This window comes from Musca autumnalis, unplaced genomic scaffold (assembly GCF_047663935.1).
Source record: "Musca autumnalis isolate F117 unplaced genomic scaffold, ASM4766393v1 scaffold_3, whole genome shotgun sequence".
Lineage (NCBI taxonomy): Eukaryota > Metazoa > Arthropoda > Insecta > Diptera > Muscidae > Musca > Musca autumnalis.
Genome location: NW_027411866.1, coordinates 184,900,215 through 184,915,487, shown reverse-complemented (window position 1 = coordinate 184,915,487; position 15,273 = coordinate 184,900,215). Strand labels below are relative to the sequence as shown.

Sequence of the window (15,273 nt, the reverse complement as noted above, 5' to 3'; positions counted from 1 at the left end):
TTTGTTGGAACACCCTTGCATACTAGGGACGCCCATATGGCATTGTGGGATATAGTGTCGAATGCTTTTTGAAAGTCTATGAACGTTAGATACAATGATGATCTTAGTTCTATAGATTGCTCTATGATGATTCTTAGAGTATTTATGTGATCCACACAGGAATAGTTTTGTCGAAAGCCAGCTTGCTGCTTTCTTAGTTCGGGTGCAATTGCTGATGAAATTCGGTCGTTTAAAATATATGTAATTGTTTTATTTGCCATGCTCAAAAGAGTTATGCCCCTGTAGTTTGAGCATTGAGAAAGATTGCTTTTTTTGGCAAATTCATTACCAGTCCTTCCTTTAGGTCGGATGACAATTTCCCAGTACTCCAAAAGTTGTTGACGACTGGACATAAGATCAATGCACTTGTGAGTGGGTTTACTTTTAACATTTCAGGTGCGATTTCGTCAATGCCTGCTGATTTACTATTTTTATACCCTACACCACTATAAGGTAAGGGGTATTATGTGTTAGTGCATTTGTATGTAACATACAAAAGGAAGCGAGATAGACCCATAGTTCCTTCTAGGGATATACATAGAATCACTTTCTGAGTCGATTTATGCATGTCCGTCCGTCCGTTTGCAACATACAGGTCGCGTTTGTTGACCGATTTCGCTGAAAATTGGGGAATACCATTTTTTAGCCGTCGGAAGATCAAGTTCGAAGATGGGCTATATCGGTCCAAGTTTTGGTATAGCCCCCATATAACGGTACCTCCCGATTTAAGGTATTTTAAGGATCTTAGCCGCATTTGTTGCCCAAACCAGCTGAAATTTTACATTTGAGGTTCCCAATGGCCGCGAAATTGCTCCACTAAAAATTGTCAAGATAGGTCCACGGTTCGGTATAGTCCCCATATAACGATACCTCCCGATTTAAGGTATTTTATGGATCTTAGCCACATTTTTTGCCCAAACTAGCTGAAATTTTACATTTGAGGTTCTCAATGGCCGCGAAATTGCTCCACTAAAAATTGTCAAGATAGGTCCACGGTTCGGTATAGTCCCCATATAACGATACCTCCCGATTTAAGGTATTTTAGGAATCTTAGCCACATTTTTTGCTTGAACTAGCTGACATTTTACATATGTTGTTCCCAGTGGCCACGAAATTTCGCCACTTAAATTGAGCCAAATTATATCGAAATCGGTTCAGATTTGGATATAGCTCTCATATATATGTTCGCCCGATTTCACGTATTTGCTGCACCAAACACGCTATATACGTCCGATTTTGATGAAATTTGGAATGTTTGACTGAATTCGGTCTAGAAATAAGTGTGCCAAATTATATCGAAATCGGTTCCGATTTGGATATAGCTCCCATATATATTTTCGGCCGATTTCACGTATTTTCTGTACCAAACACGCTATATATTTCCGATTTCGATGAAATTTGGAATGTGTGACCGAATTCAGTCTAGAAATAAATGTGCCAAATTATATCGAAATCGGTTCAGATTTGGATATAGCACCCATATATATTTTCGGCCGATTTCGTGTATTTTCAGCTCCAAACACGATATATAAGTCCGATTTCAATGATATTTGGAATGTGTGACTGAATTCGGTCTGGAAATAAATGTGCCAAATTATATCAAAATCGGTTAAGATCTGGATATAGCTCCGATTTATATTTTACATATTCACAGTGGTGTAGGGTATTATATAGTTGGCCCCGCCCGACTTTGATCCTTTCCTTACTGGTTTAAAGATGATACACTCCGGTTCATCTGAATAGAACCAGCCAATATTTGTCTACAAATACCGTTATATCTGACGATAGGAGAGGAATTGAAAATTATATTTTTGTGGACATGTAGAGTATATGGTACCTGATATTTTCAATACCTAACATGATTCACATATGCGTTATAACGTTACTTTTTACTCGCTTTATGAAAAAATGCCAAAATATTAGCATTTTTTAATGGTTCACCAGGACAGAACCACCCAAAGAATTTACACAAATCCTTTGTTAGTTGTGGCAAACTTTAACAAAAGACTATTTATAATTATAAATAAATGCCTTTAGTGTTGATTGACAACAAATATTGTGCAAAAATTTGTATTAGGGTCTTGAAATTTGATGAAAATCTAGGCTTAGAGCTCCAAAACATATTTTTATGAAGAAATCGGTAGAAACAATTTATAAAAACAAAATTCTGTACTGAATTATGTTCAAAATTTTCTATACTACAATAAAATTACAAAAAGTCACATTTGGTAGGTTTATGAGTCCGAAACAGAGGAAATATGGTAAAGATAATTCAAAATTCTACCTTTCTAATCCAAAATTTGATATTTTATCTCAGGAAAGTGAATGCAAATCGATGGGTTCCACCCAGTTTCGTTGGCTGTGGACATCTACAGGTCCAAAAAATAAAGAAAATTACACCGCCGAACGCTCCATCTCACCATCAAGTCCTTGGAATTTCAAAAGGTTCTAAGACATTTGATGTGAAGAAACAGCTTAGCGATAGGGAAAGGCAGACGTTAATTTTTTCGATAGGACAGGGTTGAATTTTGACGTTAATTTTTTCGATAGGACAGGGTTGAATTTTGATGGTTATGATGTTCACACATCTTTTCCTTATAGTATAAGTACCGAAAAATTTTTCTGATCCGTTATTACACAAAAAATAGCGCCTATGTTTCTGTGCTTTCCTTGTCATGCGATATCTTCTAAATCAAAGCCCTTGATGTTGACATGAAACGTTCGGCGGTGGAATTTTCTTTATTGTTTGGGCCTGTAGATGTCCACAGCCAACGAAACTGGGTGGAACCCATCGATTTGCATTCACTTTCCTGAGATAAAATATCAAATTTTGGATTGGAAAGGTAGAATTTTGAATTAGCTTTACTATATTTCCTCTGTTTCGGACTCATAAACCTATCAAATGTGACTTTTTTGTAATTTTATTGTAGTATAGACAATTTTGAACATAATTCAGTATAAAATTTTGTCTTTATAAATTGTTTGTACCGATTTCTTCATAAAAATATTTTTTGGAGCTCTAAGCCTCGATTTTCATCAAATTTCAAGACCCTAATACAAATTTTTGCACAATATTTTTTGGCAATCAACCTAAAAGGCATTTATTTATAATTATAAATAGTTTTTTGTTAAAGTTTACCACATCTAACGAAGGATTTATGTAAATTCTTAGGGTGGTTCTATCCTGGTGAACCATTAAAAATGCAAATATTTTGACATTTTTTCATAAAGCGAGTAAAAAGTACCGTTATATCGCATAAGTGAAACATGTTAGGTATTGAAAATATCGGCTACTATATACTTTACATGTCCACAAAATGATAATTTACAATTCCTCTCCTTTCCTCTGATATAACGGTATTTGTCGACAAATATTGGTAGGTTCTATTCAGATGAACCGGAGTGTATGGCATGACATATTTCGTCTATGGAAGGAGGTGCTGTGGTTATGTCGTCTCTTGTCTCGTGATGCTCACAGTTGCAGATATTTGAGTTCCAAACTGTTTGGTTTATGGACAGAATGTTGGTATAGTGATGTACCTATACATTGAGTTGAGATTGGCTGTTTGTGTGTGATGTTCCATCTGGGCCAACTAAAGGTTTACCTTTTGAAAATTTTGTCTTTTTTCCACTGAGCTTCTTTATTGTTTGGTACATTTCTTTTGTTTTGTTGGATGATGCTGCAGTTTCCGCTTGTACTGCCATATTTTCTGCCCAATGTCTTTTGTCGTTTCTGGCACTTTTTTTAACTTTCTTATCCAACTCATTGTAGTGTCTGTTTAAGGTAAGTTTTATCGATCTTGTTCTGGCTGCGTTTAGTTGAGACTTTATGTTTTTCCGCTGTTCGATGAGCATCCACGTATCGTCTGATATCCAGCATTTCCTGGGTGCTCTCGTGGCAGTTAGATATTCGGCGGCTGTTTCTAAAATTGTGGACTTAGCCTTTTCCCAGTAATCATTTACGTTAGAACTTTCGACGGCTTGTAATTCGGCATATTTTGCATCAAGTTTCCTTGAGTATCTGTTCCGCACGGTCTCCTCTTGTAGTTTGGCAACATCATATCGTGGTCTACGTTTTTTGTTCTTTCTGTTCTAATTACTGCTACCTTAAACCTGAGTGTTCCTATCAGTAGATGGTGGTCGCTACTTACATCTGCTCCTCTTTTTACACACACATCCAGAAGTGACCCTCTCCATGTTTTACTGATGGCGATGTGGTCTATCTGATTTTCCGTTAAACAATCCGGAGATATCCATGTGGCTTTGTGAATTCTCTTGTGAGGGAATAGTGTACCACCTATCACAAGAGCGTTGTTGGCGCATGTTTCTGCCAAAAGTGTACCATTTTCGTTCATTCTTCCTATGCCGTATGGGGTTTCCACTCAGCAAGTGCTTCCTTGGCATTTTTGGAAAGGAGAAGCCCAACTCCACTAGATCTTGGCTGTCCAGCTGGTTTGCCCGAGTATAAAAAGGTTACATTATCGGTTGCTGAAAATTCTCCATTGTCCGGCCATCTTGTTTCGCAGAGGCCAAGGAGTGTTAGTTTATATCTGCAGAACTCTTTTGTTATCGGGGCAAGTTTTGAGGGTTCAAACATTGTGCGAATATTCCATGTTCCAAATCGTGTCCTTGTTTTCATTCCCAAGGTCGTCATCGAGGGGGGGTTTTGATTGTTGTATCTTCTTGTGGTTTCTGTAATCATGGGGTTTAAAGTGACCAGGCGATTACCCTGATGCACTCGATTCTGGGATGGGGCTGCCAACTAAGCTTCCAGACTAGCAGTGATATGTAAGCCGCTCCCAACATGGAGGACAGACGCTTGGGATAATAGCTGCCGTTTAATCGCCGTTTATGTGGATGCCACTGCCCCGATAGTATTTCAATGATAGCCGTTCCGGTTCACTCAACCTCCGCCTTCCAGTGATACTAAGGCACAGGCAGCAGTGCCTTAGGCTAGTTTTTGGTCACCCCCAGGTATTTTATTTCCCTGGTATCCGACTCGTTTATTTAGCGAGTCGAACGTCCCCAATTCGCCAATGGGAGGGTCCCGATAGAGGATCTAGCAATCCCCCACGGGAATCCAATTATGAGTTTTGAATATTATGTTGCTGCGCGTCCGGCTTCAAAATGTCAGCATCAATTTTAGGTGGATACAGTGGATATATCGAAAAATCATACACTAGTATCATGTTGACCATGGAGTATTCTTTGAGTCTTTCTTTGGGCATAGGTCTATGAAATGTAAGGTTAAGCCAGAAATCGGAAGGGAACATAAAGAAACGTGTTGGCTTCAACCCATTTTTCTACATTAATGCCAACACAGCTTCCACGAAAATAAATTTTATAGTCGACATTATGGGATCCCTCCTAAAACACTTCATTTTAAAAAATTTCAGTCATACTATACAGAATATGTTAACAGTTCGCGAATTCTGAATGGGTGAAACTCAGATTCATCGATTGTAAAACATTTTTGGTTTTTACCATATAAATTCTTGTTCAGGCTAAAATTCTATGTCGATATAACCATGCCCGTCTGTCCGTCTGTGTGTTGCAATCAAGATAAAACTCGCAATTTTTAAGATAGAGGATTGTGATTTGGTATCGAAGTTTCTATCATTACAAGGATGATTGGTATTGAAAATGGGCTATATCGGTTCACGTTTTGATATAGCCCTCATAGAATGGTATCTCCCGATTTTCGGTATGTGGGGCTACATGAGAGTCCATGCTTCCTGGCCACAAAATTCTGAAAATACCCCAGACATAAGCTGAGGGTATATCTCTGTCGGCAAAGCCGACTGATACTTTTTTGCTTGTTATACCTCTGACTCAAATTTATGTAACACCGCGAAATGTTTGTCGTAAATTCCCTTGTGTTATACCATTATCTCGACGAGATAACGCGATTATGGACCTATCGTCAGGAAATTTTGTATGGAGGTGTTGGTAAATTGGTGGGTAAATTTTATCTAAAACATAATTTTTACCCGACTTTAAAGCTGCTCTGTAGGTCATAAGGTCTGAGTATGTAATTTATAAAGATGATCAGATAATATTTATCGGAGAATACATCCTAAACTATACATCTATCCCACAGTTTTAATTGTTGGTAGTGTAACCATAATCACGCAGTTATATATAGTTAAATTTTGACAAATTTTCTGACAAATTCTGATAAATTTTGCACGATTTTGCGGATGAAATTTATCATATCGTTTGTGTGGAAAATAGACAAATTTAATTTTTGGTACATATTTTAATTTATGCCGGACACATTTCGGCAATGTACCTTATATATGGAAAAATATCTCTTGACCATTCCCCTGGTGTAAATTATAAAAATGTATCGGTTAAGTACCCGGAACTACTGCCTAATATGTGTATGAGTAAGAATCTTCATTTTTTGGTTTGTGTGCTCAATTTCTCTTCCAAAGGGTTCCCTTTGGTTTTGGTCAGAAGTAAAATAATACATCGAAATATTAGTCATTTAAATACATCGATCTTAATATATATCGAGAATGCACAATGACACTGTGCGACAAAAAAATGGCAAGGGAAAACTGATCAGTAGTGCGATTCTCTAACTCATTTTTTGAGTTATATATGTCATTTTTTATTTGATAAAGAAATGTGATGCAAAATGATATGAAAACATCTCAACAAACAAAGTTCGTGTTGAACATAGGGCGGTAACAAATTATTTCCATCTTCTTCTGTCGTTAGCTAAACATTTGACCTGGTTCCATGTTTTGTTGAGGGCTTCGTGTTCTCTTTCAACACATCTAATCCATGTCGTTCGGGGCCGACCTGGTCTTCGGTGACCCTGTGGATTCCACTGCAGTGCCGACTTCGTAATGTCACCATTGGGTCGTCTTAGAATGTGCCCAATCCAAGTCCATTTTCGTTTCTTTATTTCTATGTCGACTGGAATATTATTCGTCATAGTGAGCAGCTCGTTTGTTGTTATTACATTGGGCCAATATATGTGAAGGATGCGTCTGATAAGAAGGATAAGAAACCAAATTGACCATATTATAGTAAGCAAGCTATTTGTGGGATCTTTAATGGATGTAAAGACCAGGCGTGGCGTAGACATCGATAGCGACCATCAACTCTTGGTAGGTGTCTTTCGTCTTCGACCAGCTGCTATTAAAAAGACAAAGAAGGGTTACAAATACAATATAAACCGTCTACAAAATCAGAGTACTGTCGAAGCATACAACACCGCACTAAATATTCAACTAAACAACAGGGCCCGAAGTGATGACTCATGGCAAACGATAGTTGATGCGTGCAACCGTAGTGCACAGACCTTTCTTGGACATGCTGTAAACAGAAGAAAGCCGTGGATAACTGACGTAACATGGGCCGAAATAAAAAAAACGGAAGAGGCAAAACACCGCATGGAAACAGCCAAGACTAGCGAGGAAAAGAACGTTGCCAAGCTAGAATACAGAATAACAGCAAACAATGTTAAAACACTTGCGCGCATAGACCGAGAAATGTACTACAACAACATAGCCGACGAAGCTGAACAAGCATCGAATGTTGGGAACATGCGGCAAGTTTACGCAGCAATTAAAAACTAAGTGGCAGCAACATAAGAAGTACTGCATCGATTAGAGACAAAAACGGAACCGAACTCACAACACCAGTCGAACAACTTAATCGATGGCGTGAATTTTTTTCGGAAAATTCCACAAACTCACAGAACTATCAGCCACTCCAAACTATATCAAGGCGAAACCAAAGATGAGACATACCAACACACCCTCCAACTCCAGATGAAATGGTAAATCCAGTGGTCCTGATAACATACCAGCTGAATTGCTTAAATATGGTGTCCCATCGTTAGTCGATGCTCTGACGCCTATTATACGTACATCATGGACAACATCAGTATCCAAGACGCATGGAAAGAAGGAGTAATAATTACAATTCCCAAAAAAGGTGACCTGAAGGAATGTAAGAATTGGCGAGGCATAACATTACTTAACTCTGTTGCGAAACTTATGGCTTCCCTACTGCTAAACTGAATACGCCCAGCTGTATAGTCAATACTGCGATGCGAACAAGCAGGGTTTCGTACTGGCAGGTCTTGCGCCAACCATATCAATACTCTTCCCATTATAATGGTGAAACGAGGTTTTACCGTTTTCTGAATCCAGATGTTGGAGTAGAGTATATGTCAAACATATGGAACTTGGATAAAATATCTATAATAATGAAAACTCGAGCAGATGTTCTTCCGATAAATGGAAGCAGTTACGATGATAGAAAAGAATGTACTCTATGCAATACAAATGAAGTCGAAAATATGCAACATTTCATTGCCAAATGCCCAATTTTATCTGAAATTCGTGCACAGTTCTTAGAAAGTTCATATCTAGATAATACACAGTTAATAAATGTTCTAAATGGTTGTATAGATAATGGATGGGAAAATTTATATAATTATGTTCGAACTGCATTAATGTATAGAAACTCCATTTTATTATCAGGAATTGAGGATAATTATATAATAACGTTTTAACAGAATTTCCGTACTATTAATTGACAGCAACTACCTTAGGTTATTGTCAAAAATACATATCATTTTGTTACACTTTATAATTGAAATTGTAATAATCCTGAATTGTAATTTAAACAAAGAAAACAAAATAAATCTAATCTAAAAAATGTAATCTTTGTGAATATATCGGCTTCTAGTAGTGGTATTCCAACGGCAAAGCCTGTCAATGGAAGAAGAAAATATTACCTTTACATTGGTGTAAAGCAGGTTGGCGAAGGTGGTCAAACAAGGGAGATACCACAATAGTCGGTAATGCATCCAATTCTTCCATTTCTTGCAATCAAGCTACAGGTCGTAATTTTGATCGGATGGTCACGAAATTTTGGTTGCTTATGGGGGTCCCAGAGAGATAGAGGCATATTATTTTTGGTGGTAGTCGGATTATATTCCCTAAAAGAAATGTTTACCTGTGAAAAGCTTATGTACAGGGGTAGTGGTGTAGGGTATCACATGGTCGTGCCCGTCCCAACTATAGCCTTTGCTCACTTGTTTGAGTTACCGAGAAAAATCGGTGAAATTAAAATGCTTACAATTTCGGTAATTAACGATATTATTCGGTAAGTTAGCGACCAATAAAATGTACTTGTAAAGTTCTACCGATAACAACAGAGCTGTCAACTTTTATTTTAACTTTTCATTCATAATTTTGCGTTTTAAAGTTACCGTTTTTTGTCGGTAACTCCAAAAATGAGTTAGAGAATCGCACTACAGATCATGAAAGTAGAGCTAAAAATATCAGGCACGTGTATCGGCGTTTTTAAAGTGTACATCCAAAAGTAACCAAAGTAGGCGCGGCAAGTTCCACCCATTTCCAGTTTTTTTCAAAATATTCAAGTTAAGATATCTTGGAATCCGTGCATTTTAGGTATATAGTGTCTTTGGCGACTTCACTGAGGAGGATGTGGGAAAAATTTCTTTTAAAAATGTTAGCCCTCATGCGATACATCAAAGGCCCTTTTTGGATCCTTTTTTGATAATGGTGAAAACCCCTTTAAAATGTGACCCCTTTAAAATATGAATATGATCTAAATATTCTACAAAATTGTTCGTCATAAAATTTTACTATAGGTCTCAGAATACACCAAATCTATCAATCTCTAAAACTGGAAAACACGTTTTTGGGTTAATTTCGGACTTCATCCGAGTTTATTCAAAATGGTCCCACAAAACATAAAATTATGACGTCAAAGACGAAAATATTCTTCGTCAAATTTCACTATAGGTCACCAAAGTTATGAAGTCCCTATTTACATTAAATATATCATTAAAATATAAGTATCAATATTTCTGAAAAAAAAACATGAACAATTTTACGGAATTCACCCTTGAAATCTAAAATCTACGTCAAATTTAATACTATTATGTACTTTTCGTATTTCAAACACCACCTCAATAAATCAGCCCTCAGCTTAACTTCCAAAAATCCTTATCGACACAGACCATCATACAAAAATTTGAAATTCGGGCTATATCTCTTCATGCAACGTGTATCCACAACCACATCTATTTTTCAACACTACACACCAACAGCGGCTATAAAACAAATTTCCGAATTCCTCTATTCATAGTACCATTAATACTTTTCATACGGAAGTACGAGTTTCAATATCTCCAACAATAATTCCGAATTTAAGGATTCCACCTCTTTCCGTTCACCCATATCCAAGTTGTACTGAATTTAGTACTTTTCGTAACCATAAGTACGAATCTCCAAAACCACCATCATACACTTTAACAGTAATCTTAATTCAAAATTTCAGGTTTCCCGCTCTATCCGTTCGCTCAAATGCAATTTGTGTCAAATTTAGTACTTTTCGCACCCAAAAGTACGAATTTCCAAAACTCAATCCTACGCTCCAACAGTTATGTTAATTCCAAATTTCAGGATTCGAGCTCTGTCCCTTCACCCATATCTAAATTGTACCAAATTTAGTACCATTTAGTACTTTTCGTATTCCTATGTACGAATTTCCAAATATTTCTCAATCGTATAATCCAACATTAACCTTAATTTCAAATTTCAGATGTTCAGCTCTATCCGTTCGCCCAAATCAAAGCCGTAATAACTTTAGTAATATTGTACGAATTTCAAGATTCCAGCTATATCCGTTCTCCAACCTGCAAATTGTACCAAATTTAGTACTTTTGGTACACATAAGTACGAATTTCCAACACAACCTCAATCCTATTCTCCAGCAGTAATCGTAATTCCAGATTTCAGGATTTCATCTCTATCCTTTCACCCAAATCCAAATTGTATAAAATTTAGTACAATTTACATAAGTACGCATTTCCAAAACTGTCCTATTCCTATACTCCAGCGTTTCTGTAATCAAGTTTTTTTTTAAGATGTGCGGCTGATTGGGCCACAGCATCCGATCCTAGTGTTGGGGCTGCCATCAAACCCTCTAGGCCGGGTCGCCTTCTCACTTTAGCTATCGACAGACGGCTGCCTGTGCGATATTTCCAGGGAATACTTGATTAAAAATTGATTAAATTGTGTTGTTTTGTTTGTTTAATATTAATTTAAGATTTCAATATTTGATCTATATCCGTTAACCCAATTTTAGTACCATTTAGTACCAAAACTACATGCATATCTCAATCTTACACTCCAAAAGAATTTTAATTTAAAATTTCAGGATTTCAGCACTATCTGTTCACCCAAATCGAAGTTGTACTAAATCTTGTACCATTTAGTATTTTTCGTTCATAGAAATACGAATTTCCAAACCCATGTCAATCCTTTACTTCAAAGGTAATCATAATTCCAAATTTCAGGTTTTCAGCTCTATCCGTTCACCCAAATCCAAATTGTACATATAAGTACGAATTTCCAAAACCACCTCCATAACTCAATCCTACACTCCAAAAGTAATCTTAATTCCAAATTTCAGCTCTATCCGTACCCCCAAATCCAAGTTGTACTAAATTTAGTATCATTTAGAAATTCTCGTACACATAAGTACGAATTTCCAAAACCATTTCCTTATGTGCAATTTTCTAGCCATATCCGTTCAAAATATACAATTGGTAGCAAATTAAGTAACTTTTAGTACTTTTCGAATTTCCAAAAATTCTTTGGTACATCTTTCTAACTCTCCATCTGTTACCCTCATTCCAAATTTCAGAATTCTAGCTCTTCCCGTTTGCCTAATACAATTTAATTTAATATTTAGTACCTTTTAGTACTTTTCGTACCCTTCTAGGTCGTATTTCCAAAAAAAAACAGCCTTATCTGACCCCTACACACAAACAGCAACACACACCAAAAATTTTAAGATTTTAGCTTCAGCGGGTTCGCCTTGGCTATGATCTGTCAGTCACTCACTCACTCATTACTAAGCTAAGGTAAAAATAATTAATTCATTGTTAGTCATGTTCACATCACGCCTTAAAATCCGCAAACATTAAAAAAAAAAAACAAAACAAAAGAGTAAAAAAATATTATTTAAAATTCAAATTCATGACCTCTCCTGTTTTTGAAAAAATAAATAAAAAGTAATAAGAATAAAAACAAAATAAAAAATATTTAAACGATATGGCACAGTGCTTAAATTCCACCAAGAAAGCATTGTGTAACAAAAAAGATACAAAGTTTGACCTCAAGACAAGTGTTAATAAAACAATTTTAAGTGCTTAGATACATATCGACCCAGTTGGTTTGTGGTTTATGTTGTTTGTTGTCGTGGAACAGACGACGTTGACAAGTTGTTGATAAGCCAAACGCCAAAGAGTTTCATATTAAAATCTCAAATCACAGTATTATTCTACATAGACTTAAAACAATTACAATTGTCAAATGTCTGACATAACAATATAATGATTTAAATGAACAAAGGAAAATAGATAAATTAAATAAATTTCAATTATTTCAACGGATTTCAATGTTGTCCGGGGTGCTAAGGGTGTTCGTGCCAAAAAGATTGTTCTCTTGAATAATGCTTTCTGTTGTGTCGGACATCTAAGTATCTATCTACCATGTAGTTTTAATTTAAGAATCAAAAGGTTCATTTTGGCAGTGTTTCCTTCTGCCACGTGTCCGGAACATCTTATTTTGTTTTGAAATATTTTGTATTAATATGTTTGTTTTGCAACATTAATGGATCCAAACCGTGTCTTCAGAACATAATGGTTTTAGACCTGCACATATATTAAGATCAAATCAACCTTGTCCGTCCGCCTATCATATCGTCCAAACTTTGTAAAACCTAATATTTTTTCTAGAGTTGGGCAATCTCGTTCAATTGAACGATCCGGATCACTATCTCGTTCAATGGACACCGGTAATTTCTTTGACAAAACTGCGTATACTTAATTTCACACGTTGGTTTTTATGATGTTACTCATTCGTCTTTGAACGAAAACAGAGATCCGGATCGTTCAATTGAACGAGATTGCCCAACTTTATTTTTTTTTTCCAAACATGGTTTGAATTCGGTGGTGACAATATTGGTGGGTTAATTCTGTTGTCTCCTCTACAAATGTTAAACCATTTTACCTAAATATATTTTTAAGTTTAATCGCACATCATTTTTTAATTGTACTGTAGGTAAACAGTACAATAAATATAATTTTTGTTGTGCAGAATTTCACGCTTTCTAAGAAATTTGCCCGAAATTCACCAATAACCCTACAGACTGTTGAAGTGAGTGCACGATTTTGTCCATACTTTGTAATCGGAATATTTATCAAAACTTCCTAAAAAGGTCGGTTTATATCGCTGTCCCACAAAAATTCAACATGGTACCGTTTATCTTTAATTTAACTTGTCACGCTAATATAAAGATTACATGAGAAAATTTTGATTTTTTTGTTAATTGTTGCTGACCTTTGTTTATATTTTGGAGAATGTTGTGTTCTTGCACACATGTTATCTGTCTATGATAAAGCTTGTTATGTTGCTATCGAAACATCACCAATCACAGTGGTTTGTCTAAAAAAATTAAAAACCGCATTTCGGGAACTCTTTATTTCGACAATAATAGCTTTAAATATTTTTTAGGTCATACTTTACAAAAGAATTAAAAATGCGATAAATTCAAATTAAAAACCTCAAGAAAGTTTCAAAAAATGTTGGGCACTCAAATTTGGAAGGCAACTTTTATACATTTTTTAACATCTGCCGAGCAAAACTTACACCTGCAATGACGACAAAACTTATGTTTAATAATAGATATCAGTAGGAAGCACCAATACTAAGGTAACGTAAAAAATTAGTTCAAAATATTTGAAGGTATAGACGGACTTAATAGTTTACTTTCTTATAGTACGGTTACACTACAGTTTTTTGCCGGGTTAACCCACTTCGAGAGGATTTATTTGACGTTTGCGCTATGGAATTGACACCCGAGGGTGTTTGTCAATTCTCCTACCAGGCGCGTCCCCACCGGCGGATAGGGGTAGGTGGATGGTCGTGCTACTCTATCAATTACGAGGGAAATCACTTGTGACATGACCCGTCTAGGGTGGAGTGGCACGAGTGGAGGACAAAGAAGGAATAAAAGTTACGGTGCAGGGCCTAAATAACCCAGTACCGGCGGGGAATAGTGATCTGCCTGCGAGTCACACCTCGTCGTCATCAAGCGATCGTGAGCAAACATCTCCCACAGATGTGGGTGCCTTGTGGTCGACGGTACTGCTACAAGCACGCAACCGAAAGGTAAAAAAGATGAGGTGACGGGGAAGCGAAGGGAGAGTTTAATCTGGACCCAGTCATCCGAGGATGGGAGCGACCCTGACTCCGAATCAGACAGCAGTTGCAAAATCAACACCACCGTTGTGGAGAGGCCCGTTAACGAGGAGGTCCACAAGATGGTAGAAGAGGTAAGCGAAAGCATATCTAAACTTACAACGGAGAAAAAAGTTCGGTGGACTGGAGCCCAGAGACGTAGGTACAGGAGGATCCAGGTACAGCTAAATAAAGAACAGCGGGCCGCCCCAAAAGAGATCAACAATCCCTCCACTTCTTCGGAAGCGGCGAAGAGGATCAGATCTCCAGAGGAAGAAAATACCGCCAAACCAAGTAAGAAGAAAATGAGCTTCCCACCATCAAATGCCCTTAGCAATTCCTCTCAAAACCCACGCGAAGGAGACTGCCCAAAGAACCCTTCGACGGAGGGCGAAAATGAGTGCTCGGGCACGAAGAAGGTGAGCGCGACCGCGGAATCCTCTGGAAGTTCCAAGGGCTCTGATAAGAAGCCCAGGGCCTTCCAGAAGAGGAAGATGGGCGCAGAGACTGGTTCGGAGCCGCCATCTAATTACGCCAAGGTGGCCAGGAAGAACTACAGGGACGAGAGGTGCTATGCAGTGATCGATACCAGTAGAGGGTCCGGCATTCTAAAGAGTGGGCCAATAAAAATTGTCAGCAGCGAGCTCAATGGGGACTTCTTAGTATACCACTTGGGACCGCACGCGAACCCGGCCGCTCTCGAGGAAGTGATCAACAGTGTGGCAACTCCTTGTGAAGGCGGCAAATTGAAGCTGGTGAGGAAGGACGATATACCTCATCTGACTAAAGTGACGGTTTACGTCAAAGGGTATGGCTGCAAGTTCGAGACCGAACGCATGCTTGAGGTCTTTGGCAAGCAAAATGAGACCTAGGAAGTGAAGAGGTGCGAAGTCTTCCACAGGAATGGCACTCTCCTTGTGGTTGGAAT

General features: G+C 37.5%; 1 protein-coding gene across 1 annotated transcript; it reads left to right on the top strand.

Annotated features, from left to right (window-relative positions):
- The first annotated feature begins 7,106 nt into the window (after positions 1-7,106).
- On the top strand, positions 7,107-7,631 carry LOC141398377 (uncharacterized). The gene has a single exon (XM_073975663.1). It carries the CDS (start codon positions 7,107-7,109, stop codon positions 7,629-7,631), a length of 525 nt encoding a protein of 174 aa, XP_073831764.1.
- The last annotated feature ends 7,642 nt before the right edge of the window (positions 7,632-15,273 follow it).

Bases quoted from the DNA above. Each gene is read 5' to 3' on its own strand.
- LOC141398377 (XM_073975663.1), top strand. From the start codon at position 7,107: ATGGATGTAAAGACCAGGCGTGGCGTAGACATCGATAGCGACCATCAA.